The following is a 26,206-nucleotide window of genomic DNA, read 5'->3' on the forward strand; positions in this document are numbered from 1 at the left end:
ATGGGTCATCGTCGCTTCTTGAATCGCGATCACAGATATAGACATGACCGGAGTAGATTTGATGACAAAGTAGATGATAGATCTCCATCTACCAAATTGACTGGCAGGGATGTCCTGAGACAATTGGAGGGTGTGCACGTCTCACAAGGCAAGGTGCAAGCGGTGGGCGATAAAAGAAGGCGCGGACAGCAGACCGTGGTGCAAGACGAGTCACCCTGGAAAAAGAGAAATGTATTCTTTGATCTGCCATATTGGGAGAACAACGAATTACGTTACAACCTTGACGTCATGCACATAGAGAAGAATGTATTGCGACAACATTGTTTAAACCATGTTGAACGAGAGCGGTAAATCCAAAGACCACCTAAAAGCTCGAAAAGATCTCCAGTTGATGGGAGTCAGGCATGATATGTGGCCACTTGAAGGTGGAAAGTATCCCGCTGCAGTCTTTACCATGTCGATCCCACAGAAGGATATCTTTCTTAGGACCATCAAGAATGTGGTCTTTCTAGATGGGTACTCCAGCAACATCTCTCGATGTGTTGATTTAAAATAGCGCAAGTTATTCGGTTTGAAGAGTCTTGACTACCATATTCTAATGGAACATCTATTGCCATTTGCGTCAAAACACGTATTGCCCACCCCAGTGTCTGCCGTCTTGGCTGATTTATTAGCCTTTTTCTGACTAATATGTAGTAAATCCATAGATCCTCAACAACTTCCTCTCCTTCCGGATCGTGTGGTCCATACTTTGTGCCACATGGAGATGATATTTCCACCTTCCTTCTTAACAGTTATGGTTCATCTAACGGTGTATTTGGTCGAGGAGGTACGTCTCGGTGGCCTAGTGCATTATTGGTGGATGTACCCAATTGAGAGGTAAAGATGTACTTAAGCTTTCTCGACCTGTTTTGTTAGGATAGCTGTCATCTAGTAATTTATATGTTATGTTGTCGAAGGTACCTATGTCGTCTCAAGCAGTACGTGCGTAACAGGGCACAACCGGAAGGATCGATTGCAGAGGGCTACTTATCCGAGGAGATTCTCACATTCTGTTCAAGATACCTAGATAATGTCGAGACTAGGATCAACCGACCGACACGCATTGACGACTGGCCGAGCGATGCTCCGCCGAGCAAGATTGCCAACATGTTCCCAGAGGTTGGAAAGGCGGTCGAGGCAGCGTCATTTTTTACTCTAACAGCAACCGAAAAGCTTCAAGCACATCGTCATGTACTGGTCAATTACATTGCTGTAGAGAAATTCTTGGAGTAAGTACAGAGCCTGAGTTTTAAAATTATACAGTGAGCCAATTTGGTATTGATAGTACTAAACTTGAACAAACTTTTTGTATGCATAATGAGTACAGAGCCGTCACAAAGAGAAAACTGCGAAATAAAACAAGGTCCCAGTCTCAGATAGATAGTGTTGTGCACAGAGAATTTTTCAACTGGTTCAGGCATGAGGTAATCTTTAATATCTCAAGATCCTACTACCCTTTGATGCTTTCTTGCCTCTAATGGTTCAATTTCAGGTCCCATTTGGAAGCACCAATCATTCGAACGAGTTGCAGTGGCTCGCCTGCGGTCCCCTTGCTCAGGCCAGACGCTATCGGGCTTACAACGTCAATGGATTTAAATTTAGGACCATGTCAAGGGAGGAAGGGATGAAAACACAGAATAGCAGGGTTTATGTCACTTCGGATACTAAAAGTTATGCAAGTAAACGGGATGCCAATGTCGCTGTTGGCGATGTCTCGTATTACGGGAGATTAGTAGACATCATCGAGCTAAATTACAGCGGTCAATTCACTATAGTCTTGTTCAAGTGTCTTTGGGCAGACACCACGTCGGGCAGAGGCATCCGACAAGACGTTTTGGGCCACACCTGTGTCAATTTTGCCACTCCGATTCACACCGGTGATCATGAAGATGATGAGTCGTATATCTTGGCATCTGAGGCGCGTCTTGTGTTCTACGTGGAGGATGAGGTGGAGAACGGATGGAGTGTAGTAGTCCATGTGAAGCCAAGAGATTTGTTTGACATGGGCGAAGATTATGAACATTGTGAGGTCGACCTTCATCCATAGTCCTGTATGACTAGCTTGCTTGAATTTGATGTTGAAGGCCTGCGGTTGACAAGAGACGGCGATTTAGAGGAGTCCACTAATGACGGGGTTGAAGATTGTGATGAGGCCGCTGATTCCTAAAATACTGTTATCCATCATGCATGTAGCTCATATTCATGGCAGTTCTGGATATATACTACTGTCATGATTCACCTACGATAGATAGTGGATTGTATTTTAGTCATATAATTAGACAATAGGTTGAATTGATTGAGTTATTTTATATTTTCTTATCCTCTCAGATAAAGCTCTTTTATTTAACTGGGTATTCACAATGTTGTTACCTCTCCTTCAAGATTTCTTATGATCACATTTTTATATTGTCCTTGTACATTCTTTCTATTTCCGTGGAATATCAGGGAAATTGGAGACAAGAGACTCCTTTCTCATTAACAGAAGCCGTTGATTCGCAGAGAAGATGATAGGTGCGTCTCCATTCTCTTCGTTGGATCACGCAACATCCTTTGCAAGGCAGTTGTGGTTTAAAGAGTCCCGTATACAATCATGGTTGGATGCCTTCTCTGGACACAGTCACCTCTATCGAGCCATTGGTCATGCGCTGGCTTCAATGATGAGGGTTTGTTTGCTGCTACCCAATTTAATTTTGTAAATCCTTTTCTCATTCGTGGAAAGAAATCCATATTCATGTGGTTATGTTAAAATTTTAGGAATTGCTTCATTGGGACCGAAAGTACCGGGCTAAATTTGTGTTTGAGTTTATAACAAGTACGGAAATGTGGTGCTCACAGAAAATACTTGACGAGGTGAAGGTAAATATTCACGTTTTATCTTGCTATTTATCTAACGTATATAACAGTTCTCTATCTAGATAACTAAATTCTATTATTTGTTTTGTAAAATTAATAAATTAGAGTCATTAACCCGAATCACCATTGAGGGTGGAGAATTTAATTGTATTTTGTAGAGCAAGATAAACTCTAGAGATATGTTTGCTAGAAGAAACTTAATAGCATATAATAGCTAGAGACCTTTTCGTGGAACTCAAGCATATAATATAGACCCTTTTGTGGAACTCAAAAATGGATGGTCTGTGCTACTTTAAAGTGGCTGCTTAGGGGATGGATTCTCTTGAGATGAAATGAGTATATGTTTCGTTTGGTACCTATATTTGTGTACCTTAAACCTGATGTTTGATATTAGATTGTTTAGGGACTACCAGATAATTAATATGCTGCGAGATTTATGTACTTAATTTTTTTGGGATGTTTAAGACCAATCATGTACAATCTGCTACAAGAAAAAGTTCTGGTTTCAAAATGCCATGTTACAAGAGAAGCTATGTTTAGCTAGATAGTTATGATGTTACATCCTTTTAAGTCTTTCTTCTTAAGAAATTGTAAAACTGAACCCAAAAACCTGCAATAATCTCTACGGGTGTAATAAATTAAAGGAAATTCTGAAACTACATGAAGATAAAGTCATGATTGGGAAATTCTCAACCTTGGAATGAATCTGAATTCTGGGATTACTTAGGCTTATTAGCCTTATCCTATTTTAATAGTATTTTCTCTTAAAAAATAAAAATTTTGAGTCTTCTAGAAGGGTTCTAATGCATGGGATTAACGCATGCTTCTCAATTTGGGAAGATATATATATTAATTATATATATATATATATATATATATATATATATATATATATATATATATATATATAACATTAACGGAAATTGAAAAAAGTGGATTATCAGTTTAATTTTATGTAGTAAACTAAAATGTGTGCATGAGGCATAGTTTTTTTTTCTAACTTGAGCTCTAGAGCATTCCAAAGAATTCATTCTCTTGTTGGTGTTATTAGTGTTCTCTTTTTTGATGTCATAGTCTTCTTGCTATCTAATCTATTTGCTATCCCAAAAAAATGTAATTCTTTTACTAGAGAGTCACTTGCTTTCTAATTTTTAGGTTCGGAATTATTTGAATAATTTTATAATTCATATATTGTAAGGGATTACATTGTCTCAGGTTTTTACAAATAGTATTTCTACATTATTTTTGTGGTGTATTGTGCAAGCACGCTATGAAAATACTCTTGTTGTTGAACTAGATATTGCAGCACGAGAGGAATTCAAACTCAAAGAACATGGACTTGAACGACTATGGGAACGTAAAAAAGACAACTTTTTGGTTGTTGATGTAATATGATTATGTTCATACACTAACTCTTGTTATTCTGCGCCTATTTTTTGCTATGATGTACCTCTCAGGGTTATCTCGATTCCAGATTCAGGAGGCATGCGAAGAAACGGGGGAGGTGGTTTCGGATTCAGTGGAGAAAGAGGACATTGTCTCCTTCGATGGCTCTAAAGAGGTTGGTTCTACTGGACAAAAGGCCTCGATACTGTCATATGACCTCAATAAAACGCCGGAAGAGAATGAATATCCTTATAGTTGAATGTCTCCTGATAAGAAGAATGCGTGGCACCTAGCTATGTGGGCAACACGATACTTGAACCCTTGAGGATATTGCAATAGTTTAATTGAAGAATTTGGATTCAGATTTATAGGATGCCCAAAACTTGTGTTTTGAAGTTGTCGTGACTTTTTAACTCTTCAGATTGTTATTAGGGAGTGTTAGTATGCTGCATTGAAGGCCCTTGATTTACTGTTTTACCTATTTCTGTATTTTGTTAAAAGACTACCGCAAGATGCTGATTAATATAAATTTTTTGACACAATGAGTGAAATGTTTTGCTATAATTTCTACTCTGTTATGCATAGAAATTTTCCAAACAAACTAAAAAGTAACAATCTATTTATTTTTTGTTTATTTTTATGACGCCTGAAACAAGTACTTAGAAATATACTTATTATTATTATTATTATTATTAGTTGCTCAAAAATAAAAAAGTAATTATATTATTATTACATAAACTCAGTATATCACAAGTTACCAAAAAAAAAAACTCAGTATATCACAAATTAATATGCTTACTGTTATTATTGTTCCTTTTACCCTACTATTATTATTATTATTATTATTATTATTATTATTATTTTAAAATTAAAAAATTAGTAATAAATTTAGATTCTATAATATTTTTATGTTTTAGTTTCCTTCTGCTATAATCATTCCCGCGTTTCACGTAATTTTTTTTTTGGGCAATATTTACTCATTATAACAAATAGTATTATACTTACTATTATTTAATGTTCACAATTTTATTATCAAAATGAATATTGTTAATTCAGAATAAAGATAAAATAGTGGATTTGTTTCTTCACAATTTCAAATACCCCAGCTTTTGCACCCTACCTCTTCTCCTCGATCCTTAGAAACTTTACATTGGACGTAGCCCTAGCTCACTACTCTAACTACATTGAACCAAGACCCGCCAGGAGATGCTTTTATCCTTCGCGCTCTGGCCTGTCTTTGTTGTCGCCGATGAGGATTGCTCATCGTGCGTCGCATTTTCAAGTTCCAGAACCTGCCGGTCACATCGCTGTCTCTGCCCGCGTGGTAGTCGTCGGTTCGGGACTGCTGTTAGGCTCGTCCTCTCTGTTCCGATAACCACCCCTATTTCTTCCAATAAAATGTGGGATGTTCTAATGTGGTTGCGGTAGGTGTTCTTACAAGTCAATGAAGTTTATGTGTGTCTCGTTAATTGGACTATGCTCCTCTGTCTTCTTATGAAATTAGGATTTATGTAAAGTGATGCTTATTTTATCAAAGTCCTATCATGATAACTGATGCTCTGAACCTTCCAAGTAATCATGTCTCATTTTTTGTTGAAATTCTACTCCATTAAGTTCACCAACACACAAATAATTTTGATGAAATCCTACTACAACTTATCATCTCATCTATTACCAAACGCACCTCGCCTATCTATTAAAATGATTTGTGTATTTGATCAATTTGTGAATACTTGTCCTGCTTTCAAATGGAACATACATTTAATTGGGTGGATTAGTGTGATTTTTAATTATTAATTGATTATTGTAGTCATGATGAGACTTATAAGAAGGATTGCACATTCAAGATATCTTACTATCTGTCAATATTTGTTGGGAAACGGTTGTGTGTTTACTTTCGCAATTTAGGATGAGAGGTGGAATATAGGTTCATTACTACTACTGTGATTACCTTGCAGATCTGTTCCCATGAAGCTTCAAATTTTAATATGTGAAGTTTACTAAGCTTTATATTTCGTTTCTTTTGGTTTCATTTGGTGTTATAACTTGTTTTTGTGAATCAAGGTTCATGATTTGCTTTTGTAATGATGAATCTCGCTGATGGAAATTTTGTTGCACTTGTATTGTGCTTGTAAATGCATTCAAATAACTGTATTATGATGTAATTCTGTGCAGATACACTCATAGATGCATCAATCATTTAGTTTTTCACATCGCTGATTCTTCTGAAGTACCGAGCAATATTGTTCAAATGCATCTTTTAAATTAGTAGCAAATCATTACTATTGACTACTAAAGACCCAGATTCTGAAACATGTATTTACCTTCTGCTTGAGTGATTTTTTCTGTTATAATTGTTGATCACTGTTGTTCGAACTTGCTCATGGTTACTAACAAATCATCTTAATTGGATTTTAATGTGACTTGATTTTTATCCTGCATCCTAGTGTTAGGGCATTAAGATGGCTAGGAAAGGTCAGTACACGAAAAAGTCAAAATTAGGACCAGGATATCAGCAACCTCAAACGGCTCCGCCTTCGGCCTCAGGATCCCACCATGATGACTCTCAAGTCCTCCCAGCTGGTGGTGATGGTGTCCCTACAACTTCCCATCCGTTTCGTCCACCGCGCACTGAACCAAGGCCTGCTCCACAGATGAGCACAAATAGCGTTCACAACTCGGAGCTAAGCCATGATCACTTTTTGGAGGGTAATGCTCCAGAGGTAGAATCTCGTGCTCATGAAGTTGACGACCACTTTAGTGCTTCTGGAGCTCAAAGTCGTAAAAGATGCAAGACTACAAAGTTTTGGACAATTAATATCATCGGTAACGTATTTTATAATTTTTCTATATTCGATTTGAGCTATGTTATATATTTTTTTTTGTGCATAATGTCAACAACGGATGCACACATAAGGATTTATATTTGGCTTATAGATTCTGACGGCACAATCAAGCCGGCAAGATTAAGCGTGAGGAAGGCTATGGAACGGCCTAACGGTAGAAGGATCGTGCTCAGATTCAACAACAAAATGCATCCAATTGGAGACGAGGCTGGACTGTTGAGTGGAGTGCTTGGTCTGCTGGAATCTGCCTATGGAAAATTTTCTATCGGTAAGCAAAGTTGGCATAAGGTTACCACTAAAGACAAGGTTTATAACGAATGTGTCAAGATAAAGATTTATATCCCCTTTGTAATAAATCTGCTTATTTTTTACAATTATTGACAAATTGTATTATATGTATAGCAAATTTTTTACTTTGATGAAGATTGTGAAGGCAGTATCAAGAAATATATTTTGAAAAGTATGGGAAGGTCTTGGAAGGAAACAAGGCTGAGGTTGTATAATGCCTTTTATGAGCCAACATTCACATTTGAGCAAAATATTGAGCACCGTCTACCGGGAATTGATCGAGAGCATTGGAGAAAGTTTCTGATCGCGCCAAAGCTGAGACGAAGGTAATCTAGTATACTATTGGTAGAAAACACAGCAATTTATGTTGCATTGAGTCCTTTTAAATCAGTATCTAATCGCCCTTTAATTTGGCACTTATGGAACAATAGGAGAAGTGCAGAAAAAATGCGATTAATCGATCAAAACAACCATATACCCACACTGGCGGTTCGAAAAGCTTCGCACGGCGGATGGAAGAAGAGGTACTCCATTTTTTATCCACTGTTTGGACTTTCTTTATGACTTAAGTTTCCTTGATTGTGAGAAATACGGTAATGGCGTAAACCTTGTTGTTGCAGTGTGAAGAACAACGAAGGAGAGTCGGTAGAGGAGAGTTGTGGATCACAGTGCACAAAAAAAAATGATGGCTCCTATATGAATGATGAAGCAAGGGCAATTAGTGTAAGTACTACTTGTCAGAAATTTTCGATAAAATTAGTTTTCAAATACGTTAATAGTTTACTTCTCTATTTTATTTTGTTCTTTATTTCTTTGCTGAATGATTTGGACTTGGGTTAGAAACAGCAATAAGATATTCAAAGATAAGTTTCTATTAATCCTAATTCAAAATGGACCAAAGGAAATTTTCAATTTCCAATTCTGCTTACTTTTATTTATTTTGCTAATTTACCTCAGATGTTTCTAGACAGTTTAAACTTCTATGTAATTTAGAGACAGTTGGGTTAAAATTGAAATAATTTAATTTCACTTATTCCTTATTTCTTTTTATAGTGTTTGGCATCCTATGTAACGTGCGTTATTTTGGTTGTTTTACATAAATTACTTTTGGACCCTATTTTTTTCTCTCATATTTGACTGATTTTTTATTAAGATAGACCGATCAACAAAATGATTGTATTTGCTAATTTATGTCTGTAGGAAAGAATTGAGGAGATTGAGCAACAGGATGAATCTTCTAGAGTGTTGTCTCAAAATGACTCCATTGCTCAGGTTTTCGGAAAAGAGAAACTGGGTAGAGTACGTGGTGTGGGTTTCGGTCTGACTCCTACTCAACTCTTTGGTTCAAATTCACATGTGCCAGGCAACAGAGTCGAAGTAGAGGAGACCCAGAGGAAGCTGTTTGCACTGCAGGCAGAATTGGAAGGCGAGAAGTTGAAGAGGAAGGCGATGGAGGACGAGGCAGCAGCAGAGAAGAAAAAGATGCAGGCGATGGAGAGAGCTCTGATTTATCTATTTCAAAGGCAGGGTGAGGAGCTGTCACGAGACATCGCTGTAGGGATGAGTTCCGTGGAATGATAGAGTGAAAAATAATAGTAGGATTATAGATATTTTGGATCAAAGCAAATATTTTTTTTGAATTAGACTATGCAACTCTTTGCAAGAGATTTGTTCTCTTCGTATTTTTATGAATATATTATTTTGTTTTGTGTAACACCCTACTACACAGAGTTTTACGCTTAAGTCGTAGAACATAGGTAGTGTGGTGTTACAGACCTCTAAACAGTAATATATATATATATAATAGTGGAAAGGACAATATACTAGGAGCCTTGGAAAACGGATAAGAACAAAATCGCAAAAATAAAAAGCTCAACGCTGAAGGAATAGGATTACTTGCGCGTTAAGAAACCTAATGGGAGGAGGTAAAGATAAGCAAAAGAGTAAAGGAAAGCCAAGGAAATAGCATAACTAGCTCCTGACTCAGCCTGCGAAGCCAAGGCTGGCCAGAGTATATATATATATATATATATATATATATATATATATATATATATATATATATATATATATATATATATATATATATACACATATAAACATACATAGGTATCCCAAAATACACCAAAATATCAAAATAAACTCCTATCTCTCCCTCAACCTCTAAGAGGAGCAGCATACACAAGTTACTGGGAGAGTAAGCTAAACACATATATACATATATACAAACAGAAGTCCAAAATACACCCAAGAACTACTTCGCTTCAAGGATCCAGACGCCTAGCGATGAGCCTCTCGACCTGCATCTGAAAAATAACAACACAGTGTGGAATGAGAACCGGAGATTCTTAGCATGGTGAAAGTGCCACGCGTATAATAAATAAGGTCCTGAGAATTCCATAGGCAAACCTAGAACTCCGTTCTTCAGTTATCCAACTTAATTACTAAACAGAAGCCATAAACAGGGGTAGGTATTCTAAATCTGCCTAACTTACTCAATTTCAAACCTAACATAACACCAAACCATTTCACCTTTTCCTCCATCCCTCCATCATCCACAATGCAACAAAGACAAACAACCAAACAAGTTCACGCACAAATAATGAGCAGATAGTGCAAGTAGCAAATATAACAGGTAGCAGGTGGTATATATCAATTAGGCAAACCCAGGAAATGCATAACAATCAAACCAAACAAATGCATATGATGCATGTCTGTCCTATGGCTGATGAGGCTCATCTATCAGTTATCCAGCCAACTCGACAAGTCCGAAAACCTTAGACAGTCCCCCGTCGCGCATCCCTAAGAGCCTATGCATAGATTTCACATTCAACATCAAGTAATCGCTCAATGGGGGCTATCCATACCTGGGAATTTATACGTGCCCGGTCACCCTTACGACGTAGGGTCAACAGAGTGTCGAGATTCAACCTGGAACACGTGGTGGCGAGCCACAGTTTTTAGCCAGGAAAACTCGTATCTCAGATATCATTATTCATAAGCCATTTCAATTTCATTATCAATACATCACCAATTATCAAGCCTTAGCGTTAAACTTCGTTAACATTCTTATTTTCTTCATAAAAGCCACCATTTACATCTTACTTCACCCTCAAGTTATCTTGTTTTCCTAGCTTCTTTTATCTACTGGACCTAGAACCATACTTTAAGCCTTAAAAGGAAGAAAATAGAGGTTTAGAAGTGGAAAATTGGTTTAAAACAGTCAAAACTGGTTTTTGCAACAGGCAGCAGCCACACGTACGCGTAGGCCACACGTACGCGTGAAAATACACACACGCGTACGCATGCTTCTCGCGCATGCGTCGTCAAAATGCCACGCCACGCGCACGCGTGGATTGGCGTTTTTTAAAAAATTGGCAGAATGCCCAGAAGCTGCTTCATACCTGTTTTAGACATCCTGTAACACAGATTTATATACCAAACTTTCAACGTCCATAACTTTCTCTACAAAATTTCGTTTTTCACAAAATTTATATCAATCAAAAGCTCATTAAACCATCTTTCATTTGCAATAAATCACAATTCAATTTAAAATTTGAGGAGTGAATTATGGACGTCCAAAGTTCATCAAAATTTACTTTTTAACCAATTCTCAACCAAACCTCATTTTCATCAACTCAAGTTCCTTACCAACAAAACTTGCATATTAATACCATATCAGCCCATTTCCTTAACAACCATTACAAACATTACCTTTAACCATCAATAAATATCAACATTTACCTCATATACCAATAACCCCTCATTTATTTATAACAACTCTTCACCTATACCACCCTTCATCATATATATCAACCCTCTATCAACATATAACAATTAAATTTCATTAACATAAATCAACCCTTCATTAACACATATCAACATCTTCATCAACCCCTCATGAATAATCTCAAGCACATATATTTAATACTAACAAATCATGACCATGACTTCCATTACTAACTCAATTTCAAGAGTACACAATTAACAAGTTCAACACCTCATAATTCCAATACATATTCACCAACAATTTATTCCAACAATATTACAAGACTAATCATTAAATGCAATTAACCAATTCAACTTATCCTATGGTTCCTCTTACCTAAGTTTTTACAATACCTTAAATATTAAACGTGCGAAACTTAAACCAGACCTTGGCCGATCACTTTGTTTCACCCAAGGCAGCCTCACAAGCAAAACACAGCCCCTCCAAGTCCAAATGAAACAGCCACAAACCAAGTCTTGATCACCAATAAGCCTCCAAATACTCCCAACTCAATTCCAATGCATATATACCCACTTAATCTACACCTAATTCATATACATGTTCCAAATTCAGTTTTTTCACTATAAATGCAAGATTGAGCTAGGGTTAGAGTATCCTTACCGTACCCATATGCTTAATAGCTCGAGCCCATTAAGCCCCGGAATCTAACTTGAACCTAAAACACAAAAATGGGACAAGATTTCTCTATAGGATTTTAATTTCACCAAAGAAAAGGGGAGTAGAGATTCTGAATAAAAAATGAGGCTTACCAGTGAAATTGATCCGGTAGAAAGGTAGAGCTCGACGCGCTGGGCGCGTGGCCGCGAACGGTGCGGCGATCAGAGCCTGGACGGAAGAGTTATGGTGGATCAAAGCTGGTGAGGGGTTTGAAAGCTCCTCTTCCCTTCCCCAAATCTGTTTGTGCCGTTGCATGCAATGGGGAAGAAGGAGCGGCTGTTTTCTTTAAATGTTTGGGTCCAGTTGGACCCACGGGCCCGTTTTGGGCCCCGGTTCAACCGGTTCAGTTTTTTCGGTCCGATTTTGGACCAAATTTTCGAAATTGGTATCAAAATTTTCGTTCTGACGAGCTCTACCCTATTTTGATATTAGTTTTGTATTTTTAGCTTTCCTAATTAAAATTTAATTATTAACTAATTATTTACCGATTTTAGCGGGGTTTACATTTTGCAGATAATTTATTTATTTTTTCTACAAGTTTACCATCTAAGGTTGAAAATATTAACACTTAAGATATTAAAAAAAATTAAAAAGCCAATAAAAAAATAGTTCTATAATATTTTAAAAAATTATACGATTTTTTAATAAAAACCCAAATTTTCTGTTTTTTATTCTTCTTAATTTAGCGGCATTTTAAAACCGCCGAAAAGTCGCCCAAAGTTACTGGAAATCTGTCAGAGATTGCGGTGGTTTGTAACCGTCGAAAACTATTTCGGAAAGCTGAATTCCGTTTTGTGGCGGTTCTAAAAGCACAGCAAAACACGCGGCAGCATGAAAACATCAAAGTGAATAGTGGCGGTTTCGGAACCGCTGGTGAACATGCTGAAAATTGTGCCACCAGCGTTTGACGGCGGTTTTTTGAACGATTGCTGCGAAACATTGATTTGGCGGCGGTTATACCAGCGGTTACTGAAAACCGCCACCAAATCTAATCCCCGCGCCCATAACCGTGGCGGTTAGGAGAGCCGCCGGCTTTTGATTTTGCGGCGGTTTAAAACCGCCGCTAATCATTAAAAAAACGCTGGTATTCTGCGCCTCCGTTGTTGTGATTTGTGTAGTGGTTTCAAGGCACGATTAGATCGTTTTCTTTAGAGAGATATTTGTCCCCACATTGCTATAGGGTTGATGACAATACTCTCTTAGGATACAATGAAACCTAAGAATTTCTTGATTAGCAATAGCAAAAAATTATCAACTTTCTTGAACAAAGAAAATCTCTTAATAGTTGATTAAAATGTACACTTAGTACTTATATTTCTGAAATAGTGGACAAGAACTTATTTATACATATTGCACGTAACAATTATGATTAGTTACGTATACAAATGGTTGTGTCTTTTCTATTGCTAATAGATACAATATTTTGAACATACACAATTCTTAAAGAGTTGTATCCCTTTAGTCAATAAACACAATGTTTTAAATACACACAATCCTTAAAAAATTATATCCCTTCAACCAAATGATACTAAACGGTTAATAACCGTTTATTAATATTAATAATAATATCAATAATATTAATTAATCAAATTTATAAATACTCTTAAAAAAAATTCCAATTTTGTACGAGGGAGAGTTTTCTTTTTCCCTTTAATTTTGAAGACTATTACAATTACATACCTAATATTTATATAGAATATTGAAATGGACAGGATCAAGAAAAAGTAGAAAATGATAAAAGGAAGGTTTGTCCTGTACAGGCTAATTTGGAGTTTGAATGACTGTAAAGTAGAAAAGTCGAGTGACATATGGTATAATACTATTAAAAAAATACTATTATCTTAGTTATAAATAACTAAGTTTAACAAGCACTATATATCAATACATTAATTAAAGATGCTAAAACTATTTTTCAGCCAAATATTCTTTTCTTGTGACTTAAGTTTTGCCAGCCGCCCAACTTGATTCAATTTGGCAGTGTTTATAAAATAACCGACCTAGCTAGCTAAGTTCAATACATATAGGAAAAATAAAAAAGATGTAGTACGAATGAAAAATAAACTACGAGATTATTAGTTACCTTATATCTCAATAAGGAATTTTTAATTGATAAAATGGAACACATATAGAGTGCATCTTTGTAGAGCTTTTCAACTTGGATTAGACGATGGATTCAAAGATGTTTGAGGCTTTTGATAGTTTTATTGAAAAAAAATGCAAATTTATTAAATTACTACTTGAAAATGTCTAAACAGAAGGTGTTAGAATTTAATATTAAAAAAATTAAAATATCTTTTAAAGATTAAACTTGTTTAATTATATTAAAAATTTTAATTTTAATTTTAAAAGTACTAGAATATATTTTTAGTTAATTTTAAAAAGAATAAAATACCCTTATAGAAACATTTTAAAATTACTAAAATACCATTTTAGGATTAAGACTATTTGATTGTGTTATCATAATAAATTAGAAATGTGAATTTAATTTAATTTAAAAGACTAAAATATTATTTTTGTTAATTTTTAAAATGACAAAAGTAACATTTTAGAAATAATTTTGAAAGATTAAAATACTCATGCGTGATTAAAGTTGTTTATCCCTATAAAAATTAGAAATTTCAGTTTATTTTAAAAAGATTAAAAATAACCTTTTTAAAATTAGTTTTAAAAACACTAAAAAAATTTCTAAGTTTAAGATTGTTTAATTATATTCAAAAATAGATATTTAAACTTTATTTATTTTAAGAATACTAAAATATTCTTTTAGTTAATTTTTAAAAAGACTAAATGCTTATTTAAAAATCGGAGTCAATTGCAATAACCAAATGATAGTGTGATGATTGCATCAACGTGTAATAAAAATTCTACATGATCAAATGTCACCTAATTAAAATTTAATTATTTTAGCATAATAATTAATTATTATTGGTGTAACTTAATTAATTATGTGATTGTAAAATTTGAGGCCGAAAATTGTAGAATAATATATTCTTGGATTTTGACTGGCCTTTCAAACCAAAATATCAACAAATTACGAGTTAGGACGAAAACCAAAAGACAACAAAAGCCGAAACAGCATTGAAACTGAGACATAACATAAACTCAATCAAGGTCCCTGTCCAAAAAAAATCTCAAAAAAGGTAAAACAATATTCCGTTGCCGGGACTTGAACCCGGGTCTCTCGGGTGAGAGCCGAGTATCCTAACCACCTAGACTACAACGGAATTTTGATGGTGTTAATAACCCATTTCAACATATTCATTCTGTAACTCGTGTCTTCTGATAAAAGTGAGAAGGGACTGAGCTAAACTTTATTGGCCTCAAAATTTATTGTCTATTTTGATTTCAATTCAGTGCTTTTGGTTTTAGAAATTTGTGAAAAAGAAATAAAATAGTAAAAATAATATTTCACATTTTCACTTCCTACTTTTTACTATTTTTTTTTAAAGATTCTGAAAACAAATAAAAAAAATATAAAATCTCAACCAAATAAATCCCACACAACCATTATAGTCCTTTAGTTTCTTTTTTTCCTCACTATATCATAATTTTATACATCCTTGGATAATATGGAAAGGAAGAATTAATGTCCAGATGTTTCGAAGTCATAAGCATCACTTTATCAAGTACTAATGGTGTATAACCATTTGAAAATATGGAGTTTTTCAAATAAAAATAGGATACTTATTCATTATTATTTTCATGGTTTAGACAATACAAGAAATAGAATCAAGATTAACATTCTATAAGTCTACACAATGCCAGCTAGATGTTTTTACACACTAAGTTTTACCTTGTTTAACATCTAACTAAATCCAACAAAAATGTAATCATTTGATACACCAAAAAAGGGGGGAGAACGAAAGCTATCTACAGCGGCTAAGAATTCTTATTGTTGCAACCTCCCATGGTAACCTAACACTAACAGTATGATAAAAGCTATACTGAACAATGAATGACGTTTAACAGTTTAACACCCAATGTCAAGTGTAACCGTGGGGGTGTTGTTTCTTTCTTTATTGGTAAAGTAAAAGCAAGCATCTCCAGCAGCAAAGTCGGGTACCAATTCAATTTCTATGCCATATACTTCATAGCGGAGAGAAAATGATGAAATTACTCTTCCGAACTCTTAACTCGGATACACACCCTTTAAGAACTCTACTGATCTAAAGAGCCCTGGCGACTTTTTACTGAAAGTATAATATAGCATGAGCCAGTATATTTAGATCTTTGAACAGAATGTAGAAGAAAAAAATGATAATGGAACAATTGAAGAATGAATTTACCGGGGGTTGAAATCTTTATGCATTTTGTGACAGATGTCATTGTATTCAAACAATTGTCAGAGCCTGCAAAAGTGAAAGGTTCTCGGTAAATTGAAGTTTAGGTCAGATATTGTTAAGATACAAACTGGGTTTTTCATTTTTTCATTACCCGGTACATTCATTTCTTCCTCAGATACTTCTCCCACTGTTGATCTTTCAGATATCACTTGATTACCCTTGCATTCTGGAGATGACCTGTTTAAATAATGATAAAAGTCATATCAAAGCACTGGATTAAGACACTTCCGTTTCAAGTAACTATCAATTTGGACAAAATAATACTTAAAGAATCAAATCTTTTGGACAATCTATTATGCGGATAGGTGGATATACTAATTTTTTCATGCAGAACTTCGTTCAAATTGACAATTATTTTGAAAAAATAGAACTAATAAAGAGAGACTTGCTGCATTAAAAAGAAATACTACCCTGAAGCATTATCCTTATAACTCATTGATGCTGGATTGCAAGAAAAATCAATGCCTTCAAGATCATTTAACATTTCAGTGAATGAAAAATCCGTTCCCAAGGCATCTATGTCAATGTCAAACAAGTCAACATCCTTCGTCGAATCGGATGTAGAGCGTATAGGCAGTTCCGAACCAGAGGCACCGAAGTCCAACCTGCTTCTTACATGATCCCTCTTGTTACTTGCCTTGTCTGAAGTACCTGTCTTCACAGGAGAAATGCATTGACTACTCTCTATATAAGCCATTTGTTTTGTAGGGCTAACCATAATTCTCTTGGTTGATATTACAGCATAACATGAGGGTGCAGCCTCCTCATTGCGATTCAAAGCCGGGGGAATATCAGGAGGGGATATATGTGTATTACCGTGAGAGGAAGTTGTTATGCTAGGTGTCTTTGGAGCTGGTGAAGTGGTTGTGGGAACAGAAGCTGAAGGCTGATTAAACAAGCATTTGGAGACGGTGGATCCTTGAACTTGCGATTCGCTCAGCACGCTGTTCCTAGTTGATGGATGGTGTGTAGAAGGCTGAGAAGCTACTTGGTTAGTGATAGCAGAAGTATCTGATTGTGGAAGTGTGTTTTGACCTGGCACTGAGGATTTATGAAAGATCAGTAGATACTTAATCAGAAAAAAGAAGAGCAAGGATAATACTATACCTTGAAAAGGAATTCTCCTGTTGGATAATTTTCCACGAGATTTCTTCGAGGTAGAAGACTCGTCCACGGCTATTGTATCTTTCCTCTTCCTATCAGATAGATTCAACACTGGCATTGAGAAGTTTGCAGACTCTGTATTGGTGTTGATAGGCTGAGGAAGTGAATGTACATTTGATGCATTTTGCATAGTAGTAGACACGCCTAACAAGAACCAAGTCACAAAGAAACACCAATACATCATTTCACACCTCATAACAGGTTTAAAGGCCAAAATACCTCTGAAAGTGAAATCTAATCCTAAAAGGTGCTTTCAAACACATTAGAGACAATCAATAACCATTCTTAGCTTTATCATGTCAAATAGTATAACAATAAATTGTGACCAAGCCTAATGAGAAGGGGAAACGTAAGTTACTGATTACCATACTAATAAGTCAACCAGAGTTCTTCAGTCTCCTTTATGATAGATGTGTCTAGAAACCATTATTAACAAAATAGAATAGACATTCCATTGTGAAAATTTCATATGACCTAGTCATGCATATACTTTTACTACTGATTAGAACTATAAAATTCAGTTATCACCAGAGTCCATCAATTGATTGATCAAGAGCACAGGCCTCTACCTGGAGGAGGAGTTCTGTTACTAGGTGCAACAATGCTCCGGCTACTAGTAGTAGCATTGAAAGCGTTCATAACATTCTGTATACCGTTCAACAGCATCTGAACACGATTCTTCTCTTGCTCGACAAGCACCCTCTCCTGTTCCACCATCACCTTCTGCTCCTTCAAGCATACATAATCATCCAGCAGCTCTCCCAAACTCAACAAACTCTTCGGTGCCTAACCAAGAAGGCAAGAACACAACAAATGCCGAATAAAAAAGGATTTAGTTTGTATTCAATCTCAGTCTAAATTGGATTCACACACACATTTAATCATAAATTTTCACATCAACATAACACATTTGACTCGATCACTTACTATCTTAAAAGTGTCATCGAATCATCTAATTGGACTAGAGCGTAAAGCTCTTGAATATTCTCCGCGCATGGCAAAAAAATTTAACGAGAAATGTTTCAATCGAAAATGAAATTGACCAAATATGCACTAAAAGATAAACGTTACAATTAGAAAAACAAGAACTGAAATTCTGTTAAGAGTAACTAACTAACAGAACTAACTCATTAAGTTTGATGATAACGGTGTGGAAAAGAAACGAATCTAGTGAATTTACCTCGTGAATAGGGGAATTGGTGAGGAGGGAGGAGGCTTCGTTTCGGAAGGCGGTTCGCGTTTCGGAGTAGTTGTTGTCGCAGAGATAGCGGTCGACGATGAAGGCGATCTGGATCGGAGTGACCTTCCCCTTCCCCAACGAGTCTGGCCTTCTTGGCTTGGAACTGGCTTGCTTTCCCATTGTAATTTTGCTGAAGAGGAAGAACAAGTGTGATGAGTGATAAGAGTTTCTCATCTGACACTCGGTGCGTTTTGGAGGGGAAGCTACGCGGGACATGGGTTTTGAAAATTGGTTTTGGTCGTTTTAGCGCTAAACGGCAAACCAAAAACTAGTTAAGCAGTTACCGGTTCAAATCTCCTGTATAGTGACGTGATTTAAAAAGCGTAATAAAAATAATAAAAAAATCAGATTTTTTATAAGTGATAAATAATTTTTTCTATAGTGAATAATTTTTTTATTTAATTATTTTTTTAAAATTTGATAAATATTTAAAATTTATATATAAAACATTGAACAAAAGTCAATTTTAAAATTGTTTTATGTTTTCAAAAAAATTTCAATCATTCACGATAAAAAAATTAAATGAAATTATTTGGTGTAAAAAATCAAAATCAAATTCTAAAGATAAAGATGTCCTTTTTTTAAATAACACTTTTAAAAAGTTGTATTAAAATTTATAGTGTAAAAGGAGAAATTTGGAAAATTCTTTTATAGATTAATCTCTACGTACAAGCGATTTTGCTATACAAGTCTTACATTACAAGTCCTCTAATTGATATTACGCTCAATTACGCTTGTTATGCACATATATTTCACGCGCCTCTCTGACAGATTTTTAATTTTTGAAAGGATTCTGTTTCCTTTTTCGAATTTCTTGCCCTCTCTTTTTCCTTCTTCATTTATGTGCTTTTCTCTTTCTGCTCTCTTTTTTTGTTATTATTGATTTACATTGTTTTTTGACATCAAGCTCTGAAATTGTTTTTGAAGATAATGAATAATTCAACTTCAGTGTCAGATGAACCAGTACGTGAACCTTGCCTGTAAAATTTGCTGTTCATTCTTCCTTGTTTGAATTGAATCTAATGTACTAGTTTTGATTAGAATTAATATAATATTATCCATTTTATATCAGACGTTTAGGTGTAGATGAGGAATATTTGGATGTATTTTTATAAAAGTTTGGGTGTATTTACAGTTTATGACTTTTCATCTGATGGAGGATGAATTGTCTTATTCTTTTAGTTGAATTGTTTTAGTTTCTGTTTAGTTATGATTCATGAATATGATTTTTGTTATTTTTTATAATGGTTTTATAGTTGTATTTGTATTCTATAGTTTATACTTGTTTTAATATGGTGTATTTTGCAGTCCTTCTGTGGTGTATTTTGTAGCCTTTGTTGACTTTTGTGGCTGATTTTAGTGTACACGTAACATAACTCATTTATGTATCTGCAACAAATTTGGGTGTAAAAACGAAGATATTTGGGTGTAATATGAAGATATTTGGGTGTAAAACGAATATATTTGAGTGTATTTTTATTCTGATGAGTTCTGTCTAATTCAGAACTCTTCCTCTTCCTCCTCCTCATCTTCTACTTCTTCTTCTTCATCTTCTTATTTCATATTTTCATAATTCTTTTTGGGAGGAAGAAATCGAACAAAGAAGAAAAAAATACATAATGTTGCAAAATCAAAAAGAAGAATGAGAAAAAATACGACGATGAAGATGAAACACGCGAAGAAAAAGAAGGAGAAACACAAAGAAGGAGGAGAAGAAGAAGGAAGAAGAGGATGAGGAGGAGAAACGCGAAGAAAAATGACAGTTGTGATTTTCATCAGAGTCGTTCATAATGGTGAGTAGCGCGCTTTGGAAACAGGAAGTGGTTGAGTAACGTGTGTGTATTTACTTTTGAATGTAGGAGTGTAATGCGCGTGTGTTTTATTGGGCTTGTGCCAACTTGTAAAACTTGTAAGCCAAAAAAAACTTGTATGTGTAGCATCCTGTGAATATTCTTTTACGAATTTATATTTTACTAAAGTATTAAAAATAAAAATTTAAAATAAATTTAAATATAATATAGTAACATTTAAATTTAGAAAAATTAAATATAATAAAAATTTATATACAGATATTTTTATATAAACTTAATAATTAAAATTATTAGATTTTTTTAATTAAAAATAGGGAGATTCGAACCACAACCTCTTAAGTAAGTATAAAAAGACAACCTCTTAAATAAATATAAAAAGACTATGCTATTTGAAATATAATTTATTGATAATTATTAGATTATAATTTAGTTAAATTTATTAAATTATTTAATAATTTTTAATTATTAATTTTACATAAATATTCAAAATACAACTAATTTAAAAATTTTGAAAAAACCAACAAATCCTCCAAAATTCTGATACTCTAACAATAAAACTAGTAAACAAAATTTAACTACTTGAAAGTAATGGAAAAAAATTGATTATATTAAATATACACTAAAATTAATTATTAATATAAAATATATATTAAAATATAAAATTATATAGTGACTGATTTTGATTTATAGATGGTGAAAATTTAAGTAAAGTTGACTTCACGTGAAGTTGATATCTAATAGCAATTAGATGAAAATTTAGTCATATCAGCTAAATCATCTAACTGTTCTCAGATATCAATTTTACATGAAGTCAACTGCACATGAGTTTTTACCTTTATTATAGATACATATTTTTTTTTTCTCAAAAATAAGAAGCAAGCAAAAAGGATAACAGATGATTAATGTAGAGTAGCCAGCATCGTTACTGGTAAGAAAGATGAGAGGCCTCGTCCGTCTTCCTCTACCTCTTCCTCTTCCTCTTCTTCCATTTCCGTGGAAGTCAACCTCCTCCTTCACTCTCCACCAACTCAGAACCCCCTTCAACCTCTCAATCCACGCTTCTTCATCACCCACTCCTTCTCCTTCTTCTTCTTCTTCTCCCACGCAAGAGCTCCTCACAGCCAGGGAGAGAAGGCGCCTGAGGAACTCGCGAAGGGAGAACAACGTCTACAACTGGAAGGAAGAGGTGGAAGAGAGCTTCATCAAGAAGAAGAAGAAGGAGAAGAAGTCATGGACCGAGCAGCTCAACCTCGATAACCTCGCTGATTTAGGTCCCCAGTGGTGGGTCCTTCGAGTTTCTCGCGTTAAAGCTCACTACACTGCCGAACTTCTAGCTCGCTCCCTCGCTAGAAACTTCCCTGACAAGGAATTCAAGGTTCTTTCTCTTTTTCCTTCGTAATTATTACTAGTATCTTATTATTGTTATTTCTTCTTCTTGTATTTTAGCTTTGTGTGAAATATTTGTTTTTGGTTTTTAGGGTTGTGAATTTCGTAGAGAATTTCAACTGCATTGGGTGGATAGGTGTAGGGAAATCAGGAATGGGTTAACTTGGATTCATTTCTAGGAAATTTAATTATTAGTTTGTGTGAATAAGTGGATAAATTAAACAGGATATTTAGTACATGGATTCAAGAGAAAATTGGGAAAATTGGGATAGTTGGCACCTATTACGGATAAGATGATAAGACAATATCCGCAATAGGTTATATATCCTTGGAAGGTTCAGCACTTAGTTTTTGCGGAAAAAGCCCGTTGAAACATGAGTAGAAGGAGTAGTACAGTTGTGTTTGGTTTTGCTTTTGAATAATTGACCTTGATTGATGTAAATTAATTTATGTTTAGATATTTAGTAGTTTACATGAAAGTGATTTGATTTCTGAGTGAAAGTAATGCATTTTCATTTCTTACTTTTTTTTTATTAAGTTGTGAAATCCAGACATGATATCACATAGGTGAAATCAACTACCCCCTTAGAATTGATTTTGTCTGCCCCTTCCCTTCCAAGCATACACTAAAGTGATGGTGATCTTATAGTAAGAGGAAGGGGACCAAGAAAACTTATAAGGGAAACTATTGGAAACAAATTTGATATTATGGTTTGATTGTAGATATTGTTTTAAAAATCTTTGTGACTTGTAATAGCCATATTCCTTCATTTGAATATGTTATATTTTACCCAAATACATGCATGTTTGGAAAACCTTTTGCTGCAGTAGAATCAATTGCCCTCTCCCCATAATTGATTTTTCCCATCATGTTTGGTTTTCCACAATTAAATTGAATTCTTGCCTTTAGAATGATTTCTAGAGAAATGAAAGTCTTTTATTTTCTATCAAAATGACTTTTAGGAAACTATCATACCTTACAAAACCAGAGTCTGGCAAGTCATAATTTGAATAAATAAGCCTGACATAGCCAAAATGATTCATTGAGGAATGATATCATTTAGATTAACTTAGTTTGTGTAGAATTTTCTCTCCTCAAAGGAAGGAGAAGGTTTAGTGGCAGTATCAATAATTTTTTGGCTAATTGATTTTCTGTGTAGCTGAAAGATCTTGTTAATTTGTTATTATTTTGGCTAGGGTGGAATTCTTGTACAGTATTAAACCCTAAACAACATTGCTGGCTGATGAAATGGAAAAACAAAATGTACCGAGAAATATATATATATAAGAAATGATTTCCTTATGATATTTTTTGCTTCTCAGGATGGTATAATGTTTGGTTTCAGGTATACATTCCATCTGTCAATGAGAAAAAGAGGTTGAAAAATGGTTCCCTGTCTGAAAAACCAAAACCCCTGTTCCCAGGATGCATTTTTTTGCGATGTGTACTGAACAAGGAGCTGCATGACTATATAAGAGAGGTTGATGGCATTGGAGGTTTCCTTGGTTCCAGGGTTGGAAGCATGTAAACATCTTGTGTTTGTATTGAATGCACCGCTTATCTGCACATCTTGCTTGTTTTTAGAATTATCATACCTAATTGCTGTATTTTTTTTTTTTTCTCTTTTCCTCAATCAATAAATTGATTCTAAATTTCAAAGGATGATCTGTCTAGATTTCAACTTCGGATGAGTAATATTTTGAGTGATATTTCTTTCTTGCTTCCATTGGTTTGCATAATGATCAGATGGAAAACTGGATACACTATAGTGGATAGAATTAGAAAAGATGTATATAAGATAGATGATAGAATTTCGTCTTAAATGGTATGGTCATTTAGATGCTCCAACTTGGATAGTGGATTAGATGAAGGATAGTCCTGTAGCTACTAGCTAGAGGTAAAGGGTAACCGATGAAAATCTTAGAAATTATTAAAAGAGATTTAAATATAAATGTAAACACAAAAATGATTTTCGATAGAGCACTATGGTGGTGGATTATATAAAACTAATACCTGCGTAAGCTCTGATGAAATAGGTTGCTGCTGAATAGCTATGTACATTATTTCAGAATAAAAAAAATTATTATATAATTTATTCTATGTTCAGCTTAAATGGAAACTAAGTTTCTCAAACATTTGCAGAAAGAGACAGATTAACAGACCAAGGCCGGTTGCTGATGAAGATATCAAAACAGTCTTCAGGCAGGCAAAAGAAGAACAAGAAAAAGCTGATCAAGCATTTGAGGAACAAGAGCGTGGTGCAGTCCAAAACTCTGGGATTCCCAATACGGAGTTAGAACCTGATGAAGTTTCTGATGCTTCTGTTGAGTCTAAGCCTAAAAGACGATCCAGAAAAACTTCTGACCAGCTCAGTGTTCCAGGTAGCAAGCTCTTTGTTCCAGGTTCTACTGTTAGGGTTGTATCTGGAACATTTTCAGGTTTTACCGGCACTCTCAAGAAGCTGAATCGCAAAACCAAAATGGTGAGATGCTTCCTTAAAACACTCAAGATTAATTTCTATACATTAACATCAGGTTGTAGGCCTGTTAAGTTGCGTGACAAATCATTGTGAATAGGTATTATAGTGGGTATAATGCTGCTTTGGCACCTTGTAATTTCATTGACTGAGGGTCAGTGCATGGAAATTGATTCCAAAAAGAAATCCCTGAATTTTTCACTAGTATTTTTACTCTTGTACCAAACCCTCCCACAATCCATATTAGGATTTACATGATCAAGTGGTAAACAGGCTTGTCCCTTCTCAATGGTCTTGAATTCAAGTCCTGACAACATACGAAGCCTATGCTAGGAGAGGCAGCCACAATTTCTCAAGCTAAATTTGTTGGATTCTTTGTAAACTCAAAAAATAAAATAAAATATGGCTGTGAAAGTCTGATCCCTTAAATAATGTATTGAATTACCTGGTTACGATATTACCTGATTTGTTTTCCTTCCCTTCACTATATTGACTCGATGACCCTTCTCCATGCAGGCCACTGTACATTTTACACTATTTGGGAAGGAGAACATAGCAGATATAGATGTCAGTGAAATTGTTCCAGAGACTACTTGATGCTTGTAAGTTCTGCGCCGTATTTGAAATGCTATGCATCACATTTTCTGCTGTGCACATAATAGTGTTGGTAGATAGCTTCGGATCGTTGAAATTGGAAGGGAAAATAAAAAGCTTTATAGAGTTACTGGATGCTCTCTCAGCCTTCTCCATTTATGGTTAAGCTGAATTTTTGAAGATATTCATTCTTACCTAGTAGTCTAGCATTGACTTGTGTTATGAGTCATGCATTGCGGATGTTAAGCAATCAGCTACCTTAGTAAGATTAAGACGACATTATGGGAAGCTGCTGTCAGAAGTGTCATGCTCAATTAACGAAATACAACTTTTGAAGCCTGAACTGAGACCTGAGGGACAAAAATCAAAGGTAACGGTTACGATATGCTTTAGCCATTGCTAATACAAGTTTCACGACTGAGTCGCTCATAGTTCTGTTCTGTTGAAGGGAATTTATATCTTGGATAGACTTGGTTATTATTCAAGTTATAAGGCAATAAGGCATTGTGATGTAAGTTTTATAACACAGATTTTGATATGATAGCAGTTTTTCTTCTCAATAATGTACATGCTAATTGAATTTGTTTTCTCCTCCTTTTTCTTCCAAAGTACCTTTCGCTCAGTGCAATTTCCCAGCACTTTTGTGTATTAACTGTTGCAAGTAATTAAGATACACCATCATTTGCTGGATTGTCTAACGTGATGAGCATTTGTTGATTTTCTTTTGGCATTGCTCACATGTAAACATAGCAAGATATATTCTCAAATTTGTGGAAACCACATTCATCAACATTGATTTGCAATCTGTATATGCTCCACAGTGGAGATTACTTGCATGTTTTTTGTAGACTCCTTATCAATTGCTTGTTTTTATTTATTATATTTAAACTTAATATAAAAAAATTAAACAAAACAAAATAAAATAAACTAAAAGGAAGGTGTTAGCTATATGGTGAAGATGACATTCTATCGTCACATGAAGAAAATGAGATCTATGGTAAAGAACTAAAGATAGATGACACGTCCAGGAGTTTTCCATAAATCTAATGACAAATGATGCATCTAATATTTTTCTCCTCACTTCCCAAACTACCCTTGTCTCTTTATATATATAAAATAGGAATATTTTAATCATTTTTTATAATAAGAGTATTGTACAGGGGCGGAGTTACATCGTAGCAAAGGGGGCAATAGCCCCTCCTTAATTTTAATTTTTTACATGTAAATTATATGTAAAATTTAGTTTAGTCTTCCTTAAAATTTTATTTTAGTCTTATTTTATTATATAAATATTTTTTGCCCCCCTCTAATCTTTCATCTAGCTCCGCC

At 34.8% G+C, this 26,206-nt stretch overlaps 3 protein-coding genes and 1 non-coding gene across 4 annotated transcripts; 2 read left to right on the forward strand and 2 right to left on the reverse strand.

The window, feature by feature from the left end:
* On the forward strand, nucleotides 1–2,209 carry LOC112730347 (uncharacterized). Its single transcript, XM_025780438.1, has 6 exons — nucleotides 1–347; nucleotides 697–879; nucleotides 960–1,271; nucleotides 1,370–1,466; nucleotides 1,535–2,066; nucleotides 2,127–2,209. Exons 1-6 carry the CDS (start codon nucleotides 1–3, stop codon nucleotides 2,207–2,209), a joined length of 1,554 nt encoding a protein of 517 aa, XP_025636223.1.
* A 12,804-nt stretch (nucleotides 2,210–15,013) lies between these two features.
* Nucleotides 15,014–15,086, reverse strand: TRNAE-CUC (transfer RNA glutamic acid (anticodon CUC)). Its single transcript has one exon. It is a non-coding gene; the product is annotated as a tRNA-Glu (tRNA).
* A 437-nt stretch (nucleotides 15,087–15,523) lies between these two features.
* On the reverse strand, nucleotides 15,524–18,789 carry LOC112727870 (uncharacterized). Its single transcript, XM_025777793.3, has 7 exons — nucleotides 18,550–18,789; nucleotides 17,939–18,155; nucleotides 17,313–17,513; nucleotides 16,616–17,246; nucleotides 16,297–16,382; nucleotides 16,149–16,211; nucleotides 15,524–16,052 (listed from the first exon to the last, which is right to left on the reverse strand). The coding sequence occupies exons 1-7, from the start codon at nucleotides 18,781–18,783 to the stop codon at nucleotides 16,021–16,023; spliced, it is 1,464 nt and encodes a 487-aa protein (XP_025633578.1). The 5' UTR covers nucleotides 18,784–18,789; the 3' UTR covers nucleotides 15,524–16,020.
* Nucleotides 18,790–21,251: 2,462 nt separating this feature from the next.
* Nucleotides 21,252–25,575, forward strand: LOC112727872 (uncharacterized). The gene is made up of 4 exons (XM_025777794.3): nucleotides 21,252–21,795; nucleotides 23,153–23,331; nucleotides 23,950–24,289; nucleotides 24,800–25,575. Exons 1-4 carry the CDS (start codon nucleotides 21,358–21,360, stop codon nucleotides 24,878–24,880), a joined length of 1,038 nt encoding a protein of 345 aa, XP_025633579.1. The 5' UTR covers nucleotides 21,252–21,357; the 3' UTR covers nucleotides 24,881–25,575.
* Nucleotides 25,576–26,206: the final 631 nt, after the last annotated feature.

The sequence above is a fragment of the Arachis hypogaea genome, chromosome 12, assembly GCF_003086295.3.
Source record: "Arachis hypogaea cultivar Tifrunner chromosome 12, arahy.Tifrunner.gnm2.J5K5, whole genome shotgun sequence".
In the NCBI taxonomy this organism is placed as follows: Eukaryota; Viridiplantae; Streptophyta; class Magnoliopsida; order Fabales; family Fabaceae; genus Arachis; species Arachis hypogaea.

Coding starts and splice junctions, on each gene's coding strand:
- LOC112730347 (XM_025780438.1), top strand. CDS start 1: ATGGGTCATCGTCGCTTCTTGAATCGCGATCACAGATATAGACATGAC. Junction 880..959: donor TGGATGTACCCAATTGAGAG/GTAAAGATGTAC, acceptor ATGTTGTCGAAG/GTACCTATGTCGTCTCAAGC. Junction 1,467..1,534: donor TCAACTGGTTCAGGCATGAG/GTAATCTTTAAT, acceptor GTTCAATTTCAG/GTCCCATTTGGAAGCACCAA.
- LOC112727870 (XM_025777793.3), bottom strand. CDS start 18,783: ATGAGAAACTCTTATCACTCATCACACTTGTTCTTCCTCTTCAGCAAA. Junction 17,247..17,312: donor CAGGAGAATTCCTTTTCAAG/GTATAGTATTAT, acceptor ATAAATCCTCAG/TGCCAGGTCAAAACACACTT. Junction 16,212..16,296: donor GGAAGAAATGAATGTACCGG/GTAATGAAAAAA, acceptor TCACTTTTGCAG/GCTCTGACAATTGTTTGAAT.
- LOC112727872 (XM_025777794.3), top strand. CDS start 21,358: ATGAGAGGCCTCGTCCGTCTTCCTCTACCTCTTCCTCTTCCTCTTCTT. Junction 21,796..23,152: donor TCCCTGACAAGGAATTCAAG/GTTCTTTCTCTT, acceptor GTTTGGTTTCAG/GTATACATTCCATCTGTCAA. Junction 23,332..23,949: donor GGTTCCAGGGTTGGAAGCAT/GTAAACATCTTG, acceptor AAACATTTGCAG/AAAGAGACAGATTAACAGAC.